General features: G+C 42.3%; 1 protein-coding gene across 1 annotated transcript; it reads right to left on the reverse strand.

The window, feature by feature from the left end:
• Window positions 1–375: 375 nt before the first annotated feature.
• LOC145351539 (acid sphingomyelinase-like phosphodiesterase 3b) lies at window positions 376–19310 on the reverse strand. Its single transcript, XM_080201136.1, has 8 exons — window positions 19037–19310; window positions 15168–15378; window positions 12618–12715; window positions 11694–11837; window positions 8478–8647; window positions 7151–7331; window positions 3076–3209; window positions 376–1372 (listed from the first exon to the last, which is right to left on the reverse strand). The coding sequence occupies exons 1-8, from the start codon at window positions 19095–19097 to the stop codon at window positions 1004–1006; spliced, it is 1368 nt and encodes a 455-aa protein (XP_080057262.1). The 5' UTR covers window positions 19098–19310; the 3' UTR covers window positions 376–1003.
• Window positions 19311–20918: the final 1608 nt, after the last annotated feature.

Genomic DNA, 20918 nt, shown 5'->3' on the forward strand with positions numbered 1-20918 from the left:
AGCTTGCCATTTCTTCTTGAGTATCTTGGCAAATCTGCTGTTGTGTGTGAACATTTGGGTTACTCATTTATAAGTGCTTTATCAGTGTTTGTTCAGTCACACCTGCTTTTTCTTGCCAGTAAAAGGTTAGTGAAAAACAACTGAGGAAGGTTGTCCTAGTTTCAGCATGCTTTAAAAAATACAAGTTTGAAATTAAACTATTGGATTTATAATTTCTTGCCTGAGGAAGGACGTAGCATTCTCTTGCTGGTTGCCCACAATCATTTGGGTGAAATTCAGAGGTCACCTTGTGGGGACTTGTGGTTCCACAACTTCACCCTCTCACTTTATTTCAGCATTGAGAGTCCTTCAAGCAGGACACCAATTGGGATCGTTGTTTTTGTCAAAAGGCCAGTATTTAATCTTGGTTTAAACCATCAAAGACATTTTGAGTGGAAGATAGTCTTAACAGTCCAGTAATATTTGACAATGTGATAACTGAAAATATGGTTTAATATGGGGTTAGTATCTCAATAGCTCCCCACAGAGGAACATCCTTTGCTGGCAGGTACAATTTGATGTTATTGCTGAGACTAATCTGGAACAATGGTTGTACTGATGTGCAGGTCCGTAAATGGGAAGTGACTCAATTTCCAAGTGTGAGAGTGAAATTCTAAGTATTCCTATATAGAATTCTATAGCCTTTTTGAGAAAACATCTTCAATGTATTTTCTTGAGTCTTAAGCAACACAGGTCAAGGAGGTCAAAAGAAAAATCAACAGTGAACTGAACCTGGACCTTTGTCCTAGTATTAGAGGAAGTGGTGTCTTGATGCTGTCTATGTATGGGGAACTGGTATGTGAGTACAGAATTTAAATCACCTAAAAAGGCTTATTCAACAGGTCTATGCTATAGGTTATATCCCATGTGAACCTTCATTTCACCATATCAAGATTAACTCTCAACAGTAATACTAGATTAAGTGATCTGCATTCAGACATAAAATTCCTTTGTGCCATTGCCGTCAATTGTAAGGAAATAACAGGGCAGATAATAGCACAGAAAGCCACGGCAAAAACTGCCTTTCATTCAATTTGGATGATCCCTCAGACCTGATACAGTTTTTGTACCTTTCATAATCGACATCTTTAATTGCACAAATATGATCAGTCCGGCACCACTCGTTACATTCCCCCAAGTCATAACTGACCGAATTATATTCATAATACTTCTGCAGGTAACTCTTGTCCTGGCTTAATTTATCCAGCACAGTCTGCATCGATTCAACTGTGGCATCGGGTACTTGGAATGCTTCCGTTAAGCGGTATTCTTTTTCCCAACGTGGAGCCCAGGTATTCGCAAAGGTTAAATTTAAATAATAGGTCACTACATCCTAAGGTGATTGAAGGGGGAGAAAGAGATACAGAATAAGACCAAGCAGTAATTTTGTTCTGGATTAAGACAGCATGTTCCGTTCCATTTCCCACACATGGATGTTGCTACACTGCTTTAGCAAGTGAATGCAACACACTGCATTACTAATTGAAAGACTGACCAGAAGTTTCTGGACTCAACCCATGGTCTGTGCTCACTTGAGACATGCAGTTACAATTATTTCCTGTTGTGGCCAAAAGAAGTTTAAAACAAAAATCAAGGCACTGGGGTACTTACTCCAGACTTAGCCTGTCCTGCTTGCCAGTGACTCCTGCTGGAATATGTGGGCAGACATTGGGGATCAGCTTAGGTTTCATAGTGCTCAGTGTCAATGCTTAGTATCTGGGTTTGCAAACAGACAACAATGGCCACTTGACTAGGGTATTGGAGCTGGCAGTACCTGTAAGATTATACCGAACACAATGCAGTGGCCTAAGGGAGAACGTTGGGAAAAGATATAGGCACACACCTGGTCCATTGATGGTTCAAAGTTCCTTTTCGGAAACTTTTCCCAAATCTGGGCCAATATCAGTAATTTGCAAAAAAAAGGAATTCCAAAGCAGAATTGGAGAATGAAAATTGTCAGTAGGAGAGCTGGTCTGGGGCAATGCTGGAACTTAGTTTAAGTTGAAATGCTACTGCAAGAGGAAGGCTTCCCTGTTTGGGAAATTCGGGCATACCCAACTGATGAAAAACAATGAGTATGCTTGGCAGGCGTGGGCTACTATGATCAGTGCAATGCAGAGTTCCAGCAGCACCCACACACAGCTATGGGAGGAGGTAACTATCCTTGAAGCTTTAATTTGTTGACCCTGTATTCCAGCAGTACACATGAAAGTCACACATGAAACTCAAACCTTTGACTGACAGCTTACATACGTTTCATGCAGCTGATCAGCAATTGATGCAGAAGATGTGATACAGGTTGGGTAGATACCTATCCAACTTCATTCTCAAGGCTGTTCTGCTTGAATGAGGAAGAACTACAAGCGATTATGTATTATGCCCTTTTAGAAGACCACTGTGAATATCCTTTTTTTAAATCCTAAGGGAGAAGGTGAAACTAAAGGTTCAGGGCTGGTCCCATTCTGCTAGAGATCAGCTTGTGGTTATTCTCCACACAGCTTCAAGGCTTCTCTTGTCCCTGCATGACCCAAATCTGGACAAAGTGCTCTGAACAGGCCATCATACTTTTTCAGCATGCATCTCAAGTTATACTCACTTTGCAACACAGTTCATTGTTCTTTTTTCTTTTTGATGACTTACTGCTCCAAAGTCACAACTTTGTGGGATACAAAGATGTGAACCATGTGTGAACCCAGCACTCAGCCAGGCCCAAAGTATAACATACTCCCTTACAAGAAAAATAAATGAGGTAACTTGGTTAGTTGTGATCAGGAGGAAGAACTGTCATGGAGTTCCCCTGTCAAAACATAGTACTGACTCTAAAAATAAGGCAAGTGGTCACTAATGATGCTCGACTAGAGTTCCACTGGCAGGAGATGAGGGGGACCCTCCATGAGTAAATTTCAGGCATTGGCAAGAGGGAATGGATTGGGGTGGATGGCATAGATCATTAGACAATACTACACATTGTTTCAAGAACATAGAGATGACACTATAGACACTGAGCCAGCCTGTCTAATTTGTGTGAATTCTTACCAAGATCTGGAGAGTGTCCGTATTGTATTCAAAGAGGCGAATCCCAGGGTTTTGTGATCCATCTCGTAAACCAGCCAATGTGGTTTTCCAAGGGGTCACTGCAGGGGCAATGAACATAGTACTGACTGGAGAACCTGCAATGAAATAATTCTGTGATTTATTAGTCTAAGGCCAATGAACACATATAAAATTTAATGTGAAGAAATCTGTGGGAAGAGGCAAGAAACACTCAATCACAAAACTTCGAATAAAAGAGCAGAAAGGCTTAAAGGTTCAAAACCTCAAAAATAGGAGGACAAAATGATCAAATGGTTTCAAGAAAAAGCCTAAGTTGGATAAAGACAGTGTTGTAATGCTAATACAAGTCATTTGTTAGCCTACAGTTAGCATTTCTGTCCAGTACTCAAAGAGGTTTGGAGTTTTACAGCACAGAAAGAGGCTCTCCAGTCCATCTTGTCTGCGCTAGCCATCAAGCACCTATCTATTCTCCATTAACTTTAGGAAGGATCAAGGTGCAAAAGTGATGATTTCAACAACATGATTTGTTGTAAGGAATCAATAGCTCATATAATCTATCCATGAAGCTCATGTTGTTTATACAGTTCTAGTATCCTTGGCTTTGTTATGGATGTAGCAACTTTGATTAAGGAGACGACTGGGGACATAAAGGCCGGCTTGGGGAGGTCCAGGAGGCCAACAATCAGGGGTGGAGGGGTCGGAAGGCTAACAATAGAGTTGCGGGGCTGGCCAGCGATCGGGAGATCAGCAATGGGGGGACCACTGTGAGTCCGCTGATCTCCACTCTGACGTGCATGCACGGTGGCCCGCTCAGTGCTATGCTGCCCTGCCCCTATTCTTCAGTGGGAATCTCACCGAGGCACTCAGTGATGCACAGAGTGTTGGAGGATCGCTCTGGTAAATATGCTAAAAAAAACTAGTGGGATTTACTCTCATTTTCCCGCACGTTGCAAACTTCAAATTTTTTTGGGAGAATCCCAGTATAACTCTGCCAATATTGATGGGGGAAGTGACTGCGTTGAAGGCTGAAAAGGGAGGAATTCCTGACGTCTGCTCAGGGAATTTTCTTGATTGATATGTTTCCTGCACGGTGAGGAAAGGCATTGCTGGAGGCTGTCACAGGGATGGAACAATGATTGTGGTATCAGAGAATTTATTATGGAAAAGGGCAACACAGAACAATCCAAAATAAAAGTACGTGAAGAGGGCTGATTTCAGTGAATTGAGGAAGGCGCTCGCCCAGGTAAGTTGAAGTCAAAGACAGGCAGGTGGCATTATAATAGAGCAAAAGGTTTTTAAAGAGGAGATGGTTTGGGTTAATCTAGATACATAACCACAGGGAAGAAAGCAAAAAAAGTAAGAGCTCCCTGGATGATGAAATCAGAGCTTAGGATGAAGCAGGGATAATGATAAATATCAGCTGAATAAAAAAGGGAGAGTCAGGCTGAAAATAAAAAGTACAGAGGAGAAGTGAAAAAGGAAGTAGGAGGGTCAAAATAGGAAGTACGAGAATGGGTTAGTGGTTAAAAGGGAGTCCAAGTAGCTTTAATTGGTATAGAAACAGTAACAGGATTATCAGAGGAGCAGTGGGGCTGATTAGGGACTAAAACTGAGATCCCATGGAGAAGACAGAGGGTGTGGCCAAGATACAAAGTGAATACTTTGCATCTGTATGTATCGAGGAAGAGGATGTTGCTGAAGTTATGGTAAATGAGGTTGTTGGAATACGAGATTAGATAAAAATAGATAAGTCTGGAAGTATTGTGGTGAGCACAAGAATCCTCAGCAATCCTTTAAAAGAGCCAGGCCCCGGGATTAACTGGATTGTTCTTCTGAAGAGCTGGCAGATATGCAAAGGGATGAGTGGCCTACTTCTGTGCCTTACTATTCACTAATTCTAAGAACTTGCATTTATATAATGGCTTTAATGTTTCAAAGGAATGTGATTAGACAAAAATTGATACCAATTCAAAGTAGGAGACATTAGGATAGGTGATTAAAAACAGGATAGGAGGTGGGTTTTAAGAAGAATCTTAAAGGAGCAGAGAAAGGTAGAGAGGCAGAAATATTTACGAAGGGAATTCCAGAGCGTGCAAACAATGTCCACATTAGAGTATTAGTTGTATGCCAAAAGTCTTGGTGAAGAAATTCTAAACTAAAAGTGTGAGATCTGTTAACTGAGCCAAGCTGACCCATATTAGTCATCTGGAAGTCAGTGAAGAAAACAAATTAGTTTAGAAAAGTCAAAATATTCTCTCATCCTGAATGGAGGAGGTGATTGGTTACTAAGGACTAAGTGACTAATTAGGCAGTGTTTATTTATTTTCTCAGTTCCAGATTGGAGGAAGTTGAGCATGAAATTAGAATACCTCACTGCAAACAAGCGTTTTTTTTTCACATGAAGTAAATGAGTGTCAGTAAAACTAGCTGTGTTGGATAATCCCTTTCTCTACCTATTCTCTCCTGGCCACATTAATACAGACAGTGGTGCAGCCATTACCTCATCTAATGATCATTTCATGTGTCAGCCTAGTCAGTGAGTGCTGCCAGAATAGATCATCAGGAGAAGTTTGAAAAATGTATTTTTATTTAATAAAGACATTTCTGTGTTTTTTTTTCAATTACTCAACTGGTTAGTAGCTGAGGATATGGTCCAAGGGGGGGTCCTGCATTGGATTTCCATCTGTGCTGAGTTTTCATTCTCTCAGTCAGGATGTTGCAATTGGACTTAGTGTCCACTGGATTGGGAGAGGAGAGAGAAATTTGGTGGTTTTGGCAGAAGTCTATATGTGTGAAAGCTGGTGTCTTGTCCTCTGCACGTGTGCATTCTGCCCAGATGTGAGCTGAGTGAAATATTTATTATCATCACACTGGAGTTTTGATTGAAGGAGGAAGAACTTCAGGAGTTCAGCCCAGATGTTACAGTCAAGTGATTTTCTTCCTTTATCGTTTCAGTTATGATCAGCAATGCATCCAAGAATTAACTAGGAAAATTCTGGGTTTTGCTGTGGCATGCCACAGTGGGCAGGTGGGGGTTTGGGCCTGAGTAAGATTTTGAGTCAGTGCTGACTTTATGGGCCGAATGGCCTGCTTCTGCACTGTAGGGATTCTATGATTCACCATGCTATTATATCAGTTTAAACCAAGCTGGTGGAGTTAGGGCCCATTAAAGTCATGCAGAATAAATGAAAAAAAAAGTTGTTTTAATTTAAAGATTGATGAATAGATGACCTAATCTTCCACTTTAGATCACAGAGGTAAGGATATTAACAGAGCTCAAAATATAGCTGGGAGAGTTGGGTACCAGAGAGGAAGATCAGATTGACAAATGCCCTCTTCTCGTCCTTTACATTTCCCGCATTTTTGCAGTTAATCAGCCTTTCACCAGCTCACCTTTGGGGATCCAAGTCCTTTTTCTCTGCAGTCACTCTGTTAACTACCTTTCCTGAAAGTTGCTTATTCTTAGCTAAATTGCTTGTGATTGTACAGTTCTGAATTGTCACTCAGTTATCATTCTAAGCTAAGACAGGTCACAAGGATGGCTGGAATAGGAAGTGCAAAGAGCTTGCCAGTGTCGATGGAGCTACCACGATGGTATAATGTAGAGAGGGCTTTCCACTGCATCCATCTCACAGTGTACTTGGGAATGCTTGTCACTGACACTGAGTGATAAAAACCGGCACGTTCTATTTCTCTGTACTCACACTGTTCCCCTCAATAGGCACAAATCTGTAACAAAACAATAAAGTGTTGTGTGCTGGAAGAGCTTGAAATATACAACAAGCTCAATGGTCCCTACAAAAGGCTTTTAATCAGTACTGCAGTTACATTAGTGCGATGTTGCAGCCTTTGTATGAATATTGCTTCAGGATCAAGGTGAATTGTTGCTGAGGGTCATGGAAGTTAATTAGGAGAGTAGCTGAGCAGGAATGTGACACTACCTTGGCTCACTTGACACTTACTGCTGCCATTTCTTTTTTGACTCTCTGCACACAAAAAGCAAAAGATATATTGAGCAGAATTTAACTTTAATAGGATGAGACTAATTTAGCATTACCATTGTTGGAGTAGAAGATCTTAAAGCTGTCACGATGTTGATGTCCAAAAAACTGTCCTGCTATCACGCGACTGTGCTTTTCGATGATTTCGATATACTTCTTGTTGAAATTTTCTTGGAACCAGTGTGTTCCCCTTTTCTTCTCAAAGAATCCCGGAGGTACGTGCCCAATGATATAAACCTGACAATAGGATTTCAAATATTAGTTCAAATTGCCTCTCACCATTTCTCTAAAGCTCCAAACATCTCAGGAACTTGTCCCAATGGCAAACCATTGTGCACTGACTATGGATGGAACGGTGGCACAGTGGTTAGCACTGCTGCCTCACAGTGCAAAGGACTGAGTTTGATTCTGGCCTCGGGTGACGTACATGGAGTTTGCACCTTCTCCCCGTGTCTGTGTGGGTTTCCTCCAGGTGCTCCAGTTTCCTCCTACAGTCCAAAGATGTGCTGCTAAGGTGGCTCGGCCATGCTAAATTCCCTCTTAGTGTTCTAAAATGTATAGGTTAGGTGGATTAGCTGTGGTAAAAGTACAGCGGTTATGGGGATGGGGCAGGGGAGAGGGCCTGGATGAGACACTCTGCCAATGGGTCAAACGGCCTTCTTCTGCACTGAAATATTGGCTGGCTATTTAACTTAAGGGACATCACTTTGCAAAAGAAAGCCATTAGATAGTGATCAGGAGTCAGAATCTTGGGATAATTTGTTTGCTCCGAGCACTTGTATTGCTGTGCCATCCAGGAACAAGTTAGTTCACCACAGCCCAGGGATTTAACCTGCAACTGATATGGCATAGCATGGACACATTTACTCTGAGTCTTGATGACCGTGCCTTCAGTTGTCATTTTAATGAACACCTAGCTTAAAATAGTATTCTTTCATCTGTGATTGTTGTGACTTTTAATGATGCTCAGGATTCAAGCAGATCAGACACAAACACAAGAACGCTGCCTTCCTTTCAACCTTTACTTGCAGTATATAGCTGCAATGAAGCGAATCATGTCTTGAGACTTCTCACTGTACAGCATCCCATCGTACCAAACCTTCCTTCTATGGATGTAAAGAATCCGTGGACAAAGGAAATGGGTAAATATGAACTCTGAGATGTCTGTTGACCTTGGTCATTTATCACATTGCTGCTTGTGTGGGATCTTGCTGTGCGCAAATTGGCTACCATGTCTCCTGCATTACAACACTTCAACGCATTGGCTGTAAGGAACTTTAGGACTTCATAACATCTTGAAAAAAGCAGTTATAATGCAAAACTTTCTGTTTTTTTTGGGACAATGTGTGTTTCAGTGTATTATCATGATGCAACGTCTCTTACTTTCTCGCCGGCCGTTGAGGCTCTGGAGAGGATGTCATCAAACCATCGAAACTGTCCAGCAGGGTCACTCAGATCCGCAGTCAGTGCATTGCTTTTGTAGTAGAAGTTTGTATTCAGGATGATGATTCGCTGCCCTTCCCGATGCAGCAGCTGTTCTGTGTAAAAGGCGCCTGCAGAATAAAATGGCAAAGAAAAGCTCACTGGAGGCAGCGTGCATGTCCACTGGGAAAAATGTAAAGGATGGATGGGATTTTACAGTCATGTTGAGAATTAATGGGCTTTGGGCTGTCCCTCTAAATTTTCCATTCCCGCCTGCAACCGGACAGACAAGGATTCATAATGGTCACTGATAGACTTCACCAGGCTGTGTCAATACATTGCCATTATTTTGCTTTTATCTGTTCCTGGGATGTGAGCAAGACCAGCAATTTTTTTTTCCCCCCCTAATTGTCCTTGAGCAGAATGGTATACCTAATACCCACCCTGCTGAATGTACTGTAGAGAAGTGTTGTTGCAATTGTATAAGGTGTTGGTGAGACCATATCTGGGGTACTGTGTCCAGTTTTGGTCTCCTTATTTGAGGAAGGATGTGGTGGCATTGTAGGCAGTTCAAAGGAGGTTCACCAGATTGATTCTGGGATGAAGGGGGTTGACGTATGAGGACAGATTAAACAGTTTGGGTTTATACTCGCTGGAGTTTAGAAAGATGAGAGGGGATCAGCTCGAAGTATATACAATTTTGAAAGGATTGCTAAAGTAAATGTATACCAAATGTTCCCTCTGATGTCATCTATAACATGAGATCACAGGTCTTGGTTGCGAGGCAATAGATTTAAAACTGAGATGAGGAGGAACTACTTTGTGGAACTGGCTGCCCCATAGTGTGGTGGAGTCTGAATCGTTAAATGGTTTCAAGAAGGAGATAGATATACTTCTAATTTTAAAAAAAAGGAATGAGGGATATGGGGAACAGGTGTGAGGTGGATTAGAGGCCAGTGAGAGATCGGCCATGATCTGATTGAATGGCAGAGCAGACTTAAAGGGCTGAATTTGCCTACTTCCACTCCCAAATCCTCTGTTCCTATGTCTCGTGCTGGCTTAGTTATGGTTTCTCTAGGCTTCAGCAGCTCCCTTGGCACTTAACCCCTTGAATGATTATTATTCAAATGTAAGTCTCAGTAATTATGTCTGTCAGGCTACTTGACTCTGGAGAGTATCACAGCCAAGTCTGATTTTGCATTCATTTGATGTTTGCACACCGTGCAGGAGTCACCAGAGAGTTGTCAGGAATGAAAACCCTGACTTATTTATTTTTCTCTTCCCTAGCTGAGGCCCTGAATCTAATTAAAGTATCCCACGGATAACCTCCCTATGTATATTTCTCACTGAGCTAACAATTTTGAGGAGTGGAGGAGGGTTTTAGGCCAACAATTAATCACATCCCACATTGAGACTTGTTACCACAATGCAGAACCACAATGAAATCTGTGTAGGTAGCTGGCATGGCACATAGGAATTATGAGTCATGAAAAGACTGAGGTCCATCAATTCACCATCAGCCATCTTGGTAGCTGCTTCATACAACAATTAATGGAGTTGTCAATCTCTATCAATTATTCTACAACCTTAAATTTAAGGGGGCAGCACGGTGGCACAGTGGTTAGCATTCCTGCCCCACAGCACCAGGGACCTGGGTTCAATTTTGGCCTTGGGTCACTGTCTGTGTGGAGTTTGCACATTCTCCCAATGTCTGTGTGGGTTTTCTCTGAGTTCTCCAGTTTTTTTCCCACAGTCCAAAGATGAGTAAGTTAGGGGGATTGGCCATGGTAAATTGACCCTACTTAAAGGGGATTAGTAGAGTAAATATGTGGTTACGGGAATAGGGCCTGAAGGATTGTGGTCAGTGCAGACTCGATGGGCTGAATGGCCTCCTTCTGCACTGTAGGCATTCTATGATTCAATTATTTAAACATGACATGAGAGGCGGATAGCTTTGGGAACCGTAGGCCCAAAGTTACCAGTTCTTCCTAATCATTTACCACATGCCACATCTCAAATTATTGTGTCCCAAAATGTTGTTTTCCTTGAAGAGATCTTATCTAAATTCAATTTAAATGAATTAATACCAACCACTTCCATTATGTCTCAGATTGCCCATAGACTTGCTGACAGAAATATTAATAAGACCAATATTGACTTAAAAAAAAAGCCCACTCATTCCACATTGAGTTAAAATCAGGCCTGTGCCCACTGATTCCCCAGATGAGTTTGGAAGTGCAAGTGTAGACAGTGTCAGTTGGTTTTACTTGTTCTAGACAAGATGAAATAGCCTGGCATGGTCGACATTATCTAGTCCCTTTAGAATCCTAAAATTCACAATTGTGTTGCTCTCAACCTTCTCTTAACTGGTGAGAATATGCCAATTTGACCAATAGGTCCTCTTTGCATTTCTCCAACCCTAGGAACCATTCTATTGCTCTAGCCCATAGCCTTTCAATAGTAGCAATATCCATCTATGGTGACTTGAATTGTATGCAGTATATATTACTAAGTTCATCATATCAATGATTTATAAAGTGTCAGGATTACCTCACTATTCTAACTCAATATTTATCTTACAATGCATCATTATTGGGTTCACTCACTGCCACTGGGCTAAGGTTGAAATAGCGCCAATTTATTGTCAAATCAGAAAGATCCCCTGATCTCTTTGATTTACTCTGCACTTTGTTTGAAGGGTGACGAACTGTTTTAACTGATGCTCCATTCTATTCTAAAATGTAGGATGTGCCCCTGTGCCTGCTCACAATCTGCATGCATCTTGTCTGCACGTCTACGTAGGCGTTTGAAAACATTTTCTGTTGCTGCCACCTTTTTTTATTTTATACTGGGAGCAATTGAGCACTGAACAGGAGAGATTAGCAGATATGAAGTAAGGAGGTGGGGGGAGGTGGTGGGGGGGAGGAAGACACATGCCCCGAGGGCAAAATGTTGACGGATCATTTGTCAATAAGTCAAGAGTGGTATTGAGACCTTTTTTTGGGTGGTGCAGAGATTAAAAATAAAAAAAATCTGTAACAGCCCTGCAGTACTTCCTTTAAATGTGGTTGACATTTAAATGTTCCCTCGAGGGCAACTCAGGCTAGCCAACAAATGCTGGCTCAGTCAGCAACGCCCATATCCCATGAAAGGATAAAACTAATGTGCAAACTGTACCTTTCTGGAAGGTGGAAATAGATGCTGTGTCCAACCACTGGGCCCACAGCTCCGCAGTTCGATTATAAATCACATGACCTGTGGCAGGAAACTGGCTCTTTGGATGGATGTCATGGTTCCCCATTGCAGCGTAAACCTTGGTCTCTGAGTGAAGAATAATAAAATGGTTATCGTTCAGATGTTGGACCATCAGCTTGATGGGTCGCTTCTGGGACTGATTTCTCCTTAAGACATGGTTTATTGTATATTGCTGCACATGCAGGAGGTGTTCTCCAGTGTTTCATCCAACTGGCCGTTCTTCATCAGTCTTCCCAGTCAGCCCAGTGGACTCAGCAAACACAGGGGCTCCATTTTGCAGAGTTATTATGGTGCCGGAAACAGGATCGTGGAATTAAGGTTTGCCCTGGAGCCTCTTCCTGTGGCTGGTCCAGTGTGGAGTTGAACCTTGAACATCCAAGTGGGTCTGCACTATGTTCGTAGAGTGCAGTTGAATTTGTAACAGTGATTCTATAATAAATCTGAAGAACTCTGGGCTGGGGAGCAGAGAAAAGTCAGTCGGGGTTACATTCTTGATAGTTTTCTAAAACTAGTAGGTTTTTGTAGCTATTGGATCAAAGCAAAATTATTCTGGGCTGTGATGTCCACCACAGTTAGTTTTGTTCAGCAGCCAGCACTTTCCCCTGTCGTGATCAGGACCGACCTACTTTGATTGATACACTACTGGTGTAACCACTTTGTACTAGCCAGCACTCTGTACTTCATTGCTTTCTGCTGGGTTCACTGGTGTGCTGTCTCAGCAGAGATCTCTGCTTCCTGCTGCCAGCTTATAAAGGGGCAGAAACAATGGGGTGTCATCTAACCCCATTTGTTGTTTCGTCTCTGGGAAGCCTATCCGCCAAAGGCCACAGCAATGGGGTTACTCACCTGGGAACACATGCTGTATGAGTTGTGACACATTCCCTATCATCCTCAGCACTGCTTCCTCACTGAGCTTCTCATTGGGGATATGTGGAGTGTCATCCCTGCAGGAGAAAACCATAAGATCATAAGACATAGAAGCAGAATTAGGCCATTGAGTCTGTTCCACTATTCGGTCATGGCTGACAAGTTTCTCAGCCTCATTTTCCTGCCTTTTCCCCATAATCTTTGATGCCCTTACCAATCAAGAACCTATCTACCTGTCTTAAACTCACTCAATGAACTGGCCTCCACAACATTCTGTGGCAATGAATCCCACAGATTCTCACCCTTTGGCTGAAGAAATTCCTCCTCATTTTGGTTCCAAAGGGTCGTCCCTTTACTTTGAGGCTGTGTCTTCAGACCCTGGACTCTCCTACTAATGGAAGGGATTAGAGTTTGTACATAAATCCAACTGGATAGAAGGAAGATTCAGGTAAGTTCCTGATAGAGTAAACTTTCTTAACTGGACTCTGTGTGACTCTTGTTTGGTTGTCATATCTGATCCAGCTGAATAGCTTATGATATAAGCAAACAGGATGGTGAAAATAAACCCAGAACAATACTGGGCAGCAAGATAAAAGGTTACAGGCTGAGGGTTATAAGGGAGAAGCCTAGGACAGATGCTAGGAAACAGTTCATTACAGAGATAAGCTGGCTGCCATGATTTGCCAAGAAGATGACTGAGGCTACGATACTGGACTCACTGTAATCATGGCTTATCTGTGACCCAACTCCATCGCGGGCCCTTTACCCCATATCCCTCAACACCTCTTGGCAGAAATTTATCAATCTTTAATTTAAAATTAACAAACAATCTAGCATGAATTTCCACTACAGAAGAGAGTTCTAAACTTTTTCCACCATGTGGAGGTGCTTTCCTAACTTTACTCCCAAAAATGCTATGTCCCTTGGTCCTGGATTCCCACCTTGCAAAACTACTTTTTCTTTCTCCACCCAATATCGGTTCCCGTTAACATCTTGAAAACTTTGATCAAATCACCTCTTAATCTTCCAAATTCCAGGGAATTACAGCCCTTTTTTGTATAATTTCTCCACGTAATTAAACCATTGTTGTTTGTATAATTTCTCCATGTAATTAAATCATTGTTGTTTGTATAATTTCTCCATGTAACTAAATCATTGGAGTATTGTTTTAATGTTCCCTCTAAGGCCAATTTATTTTTCCTAAGGTGACTGTCCAAAAAAGTTCTCACAGTTCTCCAGTCTGGACAAACTTCGAGGCTTTGTATAGATAAGAGTAACTTATCCTGTCCTGTAGTTATAAAGGTCAGCACTCCATGGACTTTTTTGATTATTATTTGTACCTGTCCAAGATGTTTTAGGGATCCATATACATGTACACAGCTTATTAAGTTGCTTTGGACCTCCACTGCTTCTAGCATTTCACCATTTAGATAGTACTCTCTCTGATCTATCATTTTTAATCTAATATGAATGACCTTACACTGAAATTGGAACAAACTGAGATCCATTTAACACAGTTTTGTTCACTCACTTAAGTTCATGCTAACACAATTATCAGCAAACTTTGGCTATGTCCTTAATCAATGTAGTTCCAAAATTGTGGTGCCCATCTTACCCGAAACCCATCAAACTTCCCAGAGAGTTGTTTCAAATAAGGCTGTCAAAGGAAGTTAAATGCACAACAAAAATACACTACCATACATGGGGTAAATACTTATCCTAATCTTATAAGACTACATATCCTAGTCTTTGATATCTCATTTGGTCCAATCTCATTCAGGAGTGCAAATGAATGCATATGTGAGGAATCTGGGAGACTGGAATGGTAGCTACCTGTTCGGAGGATGCTGAAAGTTAAATCTCACTGTAAGACCAGTATAAAGGGAGCTCTAAAGAATAATGAAAGAACAGCGAAGTGAACAGCATGATTTTCCAGCTTGGCATTGTTGTGGGTTATGATCAGACTAACCGGGATCAAAGCTTTGAGGACAAGAGTTTGCATTTAGGAGCCCTTCACTTTGCTATGGAGACCATAACAAGCTACTTCACCTTGGCCAGAACAGAAGAACCAGAGAGCATGATCTGCAATTAAGGCAGGATAAATCCAAAAACTAATCTGCAGAAAACGTTCAGTGAGAGAATGGTCAATTTATGGAACAATCTTCCCAGAGTGATGGTGGAAGCAGTTAGTATAAGTCCCTTCAAATACAAATGAGATTTCTTTCTGAAAGTAGTATTTTGGAATACAATATATAACTAATTTGAGTCAGACACATGTAATGGAGGAACAGGAGACTTTGGATCTGTCGCTCCCAAAACTTTCCACTACTGGGGTTTCCCTTAAGTCATGCCTGGGCCTGTTGAAAACTAATTTTTAGCCATGATTAGTTACCAACCAGTGTATAACCCAACTACTAGGATGGTAGAGAGTGAACTTGACGCACTTTATTCTCTCTTTATCTAGCAATTCCTATGTTCCTATACACCATGTACTCAACAGTCACATATTCACGCGCAATATATACCTACCCTGTCCAAATGATGAAGCTGGGATTCGGGGAGATATCCTTCATGGCATATATCGATGAATTGATCAGAGCCCATGGAGAATCGCACAGGTAACTACCCCATTTTCCAGGATTCCTTACGGGCTCCGATGCGGAAGGGCACACTGCCAATGGATTGTCAGTAACTCTGTAATCAGGATCCCAGTGCACATCTGTGATGTGCCAGAAATAACCTGAAGGCAAAAAAGAAAAGTATGTCTTGTGGCTGAACAGACAAAAACAGTTCTGGAGGCAGGACTGGTCAGAATAGGTTGAGCTTGTCACTAATCCAGATCTGCTATTTCAATATGTTCTAAAAACTCCGAGTCAACACACTTGCCCTCACTTTCAGATTACAGGAGGCCTTGAGAACAAAATATAGTCTGACACTCCCACTCCTAGGGCAGTACTGACGGAGTGCTGCATTGGCATAAGTGCTAATCGCTGGTAACCATATGAGCTGGGTGGGAATGTTCAGGTGGCCATCATTCCTTCCAGTGTGCATGCTCATGGAAAATAAAACAAAAGACTCCCTGGTTCTGTCTACCATGGAGTGGCCAAGAAATACAGGACAACTTAAAGGGTATAGACTGACAGTCAAAATAAGGGACAATTGGTTAAAATTGACTATTGATCAGGAATTCGAAACCTGGGTGAATTCCAAGCACTCAACCCACTCCTGAACCGTGTGACCCTATTTTATATGTAAATGCCCTAATTAGGCTGGGGGCAAATTGGGAATCCAGCTAGTGGCATTGAGAATGTCCAGGAGGCAGGGGCTGCCTGTCTGCTGCTGATGGCAAGGCTTCTTGTAGTCATGTTGGTGGCTGTTGCTACCTTACTGAACAGAGCAAGGAAGCTCCTTAGAAGACCAGGAAACATGGCAGGAAATAGCCATAGATGACAAATGAAGGTGCAGTGGTCATTTTGATGCTCATTGCTCTCCCCACCCCCCCACCCCCCGCCAAATATGATTTGAAAATGAATGCACACAAACTTATGTGAGCCCCTTGGCAAACATGCCAGGTGTACACAAACAAGACTGTTTGGGCTTGTCAATCAATCATTGAGAATTGCTATCCTGACTGACAAAGTCTGTTGGTGGGACGCTGGTACAGAAGAAATGTCACTGAAACATCATAACATTCAAGAACATGGAACAAGAGCTTAAAATGGGATTAGTGTGACTTTAGTGGTAGTTATTATCAGTGCAGACTCAATGGGCTGAAAGGCCTTTTCTATGATGTATGACTCTGTGACTGCAATTATAAGCCAGGTGTCCAGGCAATGTCCTGGGAGCAACAGTTCAAATCCCACCAAGGCAGCTGGTAGAATTTAAATTCAATTAATAAATCTGGATTATAAAGTTAGTCTAAGTAATGGTGACTGTGACATTATTATTGATTATTGTAAAAATCCAACCAGTTCACCAATGCTCTTTAGGGATGGAAATCTGTCGTCCTTACTCGGGCTGGCCGACATGTGACACTAGACCCACAGCAATGTGGTTGGCTCTTATCTACCTCTGGAATGGCCTAGCAGGTCACTCAGTTCAGAGGATAGGCAACAAATGCCAGCCTTGTAAGTAACACAAAGAACTGTCCTCGACCGAGTGTTGCAGACTGGCACATTCCAAGGTCCAGGACTACGTGCTGAGGGACGCGCTGAAGCTTGGGGCAGCCGCCGCAAAGGCACAATGGGGAAAGGCCACGCTGTAAGGCCTTTTAACGGAGGCAGACCGAGGGCCCAGGAACTGCAGAATACCCTCGACCTGCGTAACTGTGTGCCAATCTGAGCACTAACGGCACACAGTAATCTTTTGAGGCATGTATATAGTTTTTAAGTATTGAAATGTAATCATTGTAATTAGTACAAATATGTAAATATTGAGACATAGACATAGTTTTTGAAATACTGAAATGTAGTCACTGTAGTTTGGACAGATCTGCAAAAATGTTTTGATTCCGCATTGTTTTGCTACTCGAAGCCCTGTACATTGTAATAGATTACTTGAGATTTTTATGAATAAAGTATATTTTTGGAACACCCATATCCCATGAAAGAATTTGAAAAGTTTCTTAAGGGGCAAACACCATTTCCATTCACTTACTTTGAAAATTTCAACTGGTGCCAGAACAGTCAGGGTCACTGGATAACTACTGGGATCAAATCCTTGCACTGGCTTCCAAACCCACAGTCCTTTGAAAATTCTGGCCTCCCTGTCTCTCCTGAAGAAACGTGTTTCAGACACCAATAAGTAGGTTTTGTGGTCTTGAACATATTAACAGCAAGTCTTTATTAAAGGGCTCACAAATACATTCATATATAGAGTGGTGCGTACACGTGCGGAGCTGTGTCCATCCTAGGTTCTTACATATCTTTGTCCTCCTCCAGAATGACCTTCTCTCTGGGTTATGGATCTTCTTATATCACTGTGTGGGTGGTACTGTACTCAGTTCCACATTAACCCTCTATGTACCTGACCCTACTACTACACCCCCCCAAACCTCTGCATCATGTGTTTATCTCATGGAGATTGAGGTACTTTAGTTTAATTGAAGTCTTCCATTGTTAGAAGTCTTGTGCATTAACCTTATTGCTACAATCTTAATTCTATTCCAACATTATTGCTATTATAGTATTAACATTAGTAACACTCTCAGTATCCCATCTCCCCAATTCAAGTCCTTGTAGTTATGGGGTCATGTGGTCGAGATGCCTTATAATCTTTCCACATCTCATTCACCATTCTGTTGGGAGAATGGCAAGCTCTGGTGGTTCTGGTTCTTGTTAACTTGGAGGTTGGATTGGCATTTTGGTCTGCTTTCATCTATTTCTTCCATTGCTTGAAACCATGTCCTGGCTGGTTTGGCAGTGCATGTTATTATTCTTAATCAGTTCTTGTGGGGTGGACAAAAATGTCATTCATCTGCTTGGCAATGGCTTTTCTTCATTTTTCCCTTTGGGCCATAAAACCATAGAATCTCTACAGTGCAGAAAAAGGTCATTCAGTCCATCAGATCTGCACCAGCTCTCTGAAGGAGTGTCCCAACCATGCCCTCCCCTTTGCCCTATCCCTGTAAATCCACACATTATTGATGGCTAATCACTCAGTACCCACATTAACCCTGCCTGTACCATTCCCTACTGCTACACTTCCCTCATCCAAAACACTTCCAGCTCCCTATATTATCGTTCAGGAAACATTTCCTGTCTCTCTTCATGTAACACACATCCCAGATATTCTCTTGACTCCCAGCTGTATCCTTCATTTCGGCAACACAGAATCATAAAATCCTACAGCGCAGAATGAGGCCATTCAGCCCATCGAATCTGCATCGAACACAATCCTACCCAGGCCCTATCCCCATAACCCAATGCAGTTATCCTAGCTGGTTCCCCTGATACTAAGGGGCAATTTAGCACAGCCAATCCACCTAACCCGCACATCTTTGGACTGTGGGAGGAAACCCACACAGACACAGGCAGAATGTGCAAACTTCACACAGGGACAATGATAACATGTTTTGGAATTCTACTTCTCTTGCCTTGCTTTAGCCTAAAACAAAGGGCTACACTCCAAAAATAATTAATTGACTATGAACAGCTTAGGAAAAGCTTTTCAACGACACTTCAGAAGTACTTCAGCTGGAAAGGCATTCATTGTCTTCTTGCTAAATAAAAATGCACATCCTGAGAGGGAACGTCAAATAAGGTTGTGTGTGAAGCACTTTGGGGCATGCTCATTTAGTGAAAAGCGAGCCATAATCAAATGCTTCACCCTCACCACCCGCGTTACCTTGTTCCTACAGGTAGAGGTAGGGACTCAGATGAGGAATGATTCATTCTCACCTGTTGAAGATCCGGCAATACCGGAGTTCACTAACAACACCAGCAAACCGAGGAGAGACATGATAGAGTAGGAAGTAACTCGTAGATTGCTGAGCGGTTTCTTTGCGATCCAAGACTCAAGATGGATTGAAATTTACAAATGAGGATCTCATCCAAAGCTGAAAGTTGCAGAAGAGGACGCTAAACTTCCCCCGGAAGCTCCAAGAGTTACTGAGACTTTCCCGGCGGGGGGATATAAAATTGGAGAAAAGGATGTGTGGGGGAGAGTGGTTGAATGATTTCCTAACTGCGAGTTTGGATCCAGGTTCAGAGGTTGCAGGATGTGGTTTTATTGAATGGAATTTGGATTAATCCTGAACGCTGAGTTTTTAAAAAAATTTCTGTTTTTGATTCTTTTTAAAATAAAACTGGAGATATTTACTTCTCAAACACCAGGACATCGAAACAGGCAATTGAAAGTGGGTGTGTGTGGAGAGAGAATCAAACCCAGGGAGAGAGAGATACGATGAAACATAGATACAGTCGAACAGAAGCAAAGAGAGAGATAGGCAGATTGGCTCATTCTGAAACACGCGGGGAGGAGAGATAGCGTGTTAGGGGCAGGTGGTGGTGGTTGCAGAGACACATACAAACATAGAGGACAAATATATGCTAAAGGGGGAACACAGACTGAATATATAGAGTGAATGCAAGCAGGCTTTTTCCACTGAGGCTAGAGGAGAAAAAAACCAGAGGGCATGGGTTAAGGGTGAAAGGAGAAAAGCTTAAAAGGAATATTAGGGGGGGGATTCTTCACGCAGAGAGAGGTGGGAGTGTGGAATGAGCTGCCAGATAAAGTGGTAAATGCTTTTAACATTTAAGAAAAACTTGGATGGGTTCATGGATGAGAAGGGTGTAGAGGGATATGGTCCAAGTGCAGGTCAGTGGGACTAGGCAAGAAATGGTTTGGCACAGACAAGAAGGGCCAAAAGGCCTGTTTCTGAGCTGTAATTTTCTATGGTTCTATTGGAAATTTAAGTGAGTGGAACAGGAAGCTGATAAAAACTTCTGCTCCACTGATAGTGCCATGGGATCTTTCATCTTTTGCCTGACAGAGCAAACTTAAAAAGAAAAGATTGAAGAAGAAATATTTTTGGACTGACTATGACTATTTCGTAATGGGTTACAACTGCAGGGTAGCAGTTTGAGCTATGTTTCTCCACACTGTGGATGAATTCTGCCACCTGCTGCTAGGAGGTGAGATGACACCGGCATTGTCCCTGATTTGGAAGAAATGAACTTACACCATGTGATGATGTGGAGATGCATCATATAACGCCTTTCGTAACCTCAGGAAGTTGCAAAATGCTCCACAGCCAGTGAGGTATTTTTGAAGTGTAATGTGGGAAATGCAGCAAACAATTTGTGCAGAGACCTCAGAAACAGCAAGGTGATAATGGTCAAATCTGTTTGAGTGATGCCGGTGGAATCTTGACCAGGACACTGGGCTCTTACTCAAAGTAGTGCCAATGCATTTATTGTGTCCACCTGAGGGCAGACAGGGCCTCAATTTAATACCTCATCCTGAAGAAGGAACCTCTGACAGCACAGGACTGCCTCAGCATTGCGCTGGATTGTCTATCCTGAACTATCTTTTTATCATATTCAGGCCCATCCCCGTGACACCACATATTTACCCCGCTAATCCCCCTAACTTATACATCTTGGAATACTAACGGGTAAATTAGCATGGCAAATCCACCTGACCTGCGTATCTTTGGAGTGTGGGAGGAAACCGGAGCACCCGGAGGAAACCCATGCCAGCATGGGGAGAACATGCAAACTCCACACAGACAGTGACCCAAGGCTGGAATTGAACCTGGGTCCTTGGCACTGTGAAGCA

Source organism: Carcharhinus amblyrhynchos, chromosome 13 (assembly GCF_965287045.1).
Source record: "Carcharhinus amblyrhynchos chromosome 13, sCarAmb.v2.hapA, whole genome shotgun sequence".
Taxonomy (NCBI): domain Eukaryota; kingdom Metazoa; phylum Chordata; class Chondrichthyes; order Carcharhiniformes; family Carcharhinidae; genus Carcharhinus; species Carcharhinus amblyrhynchos.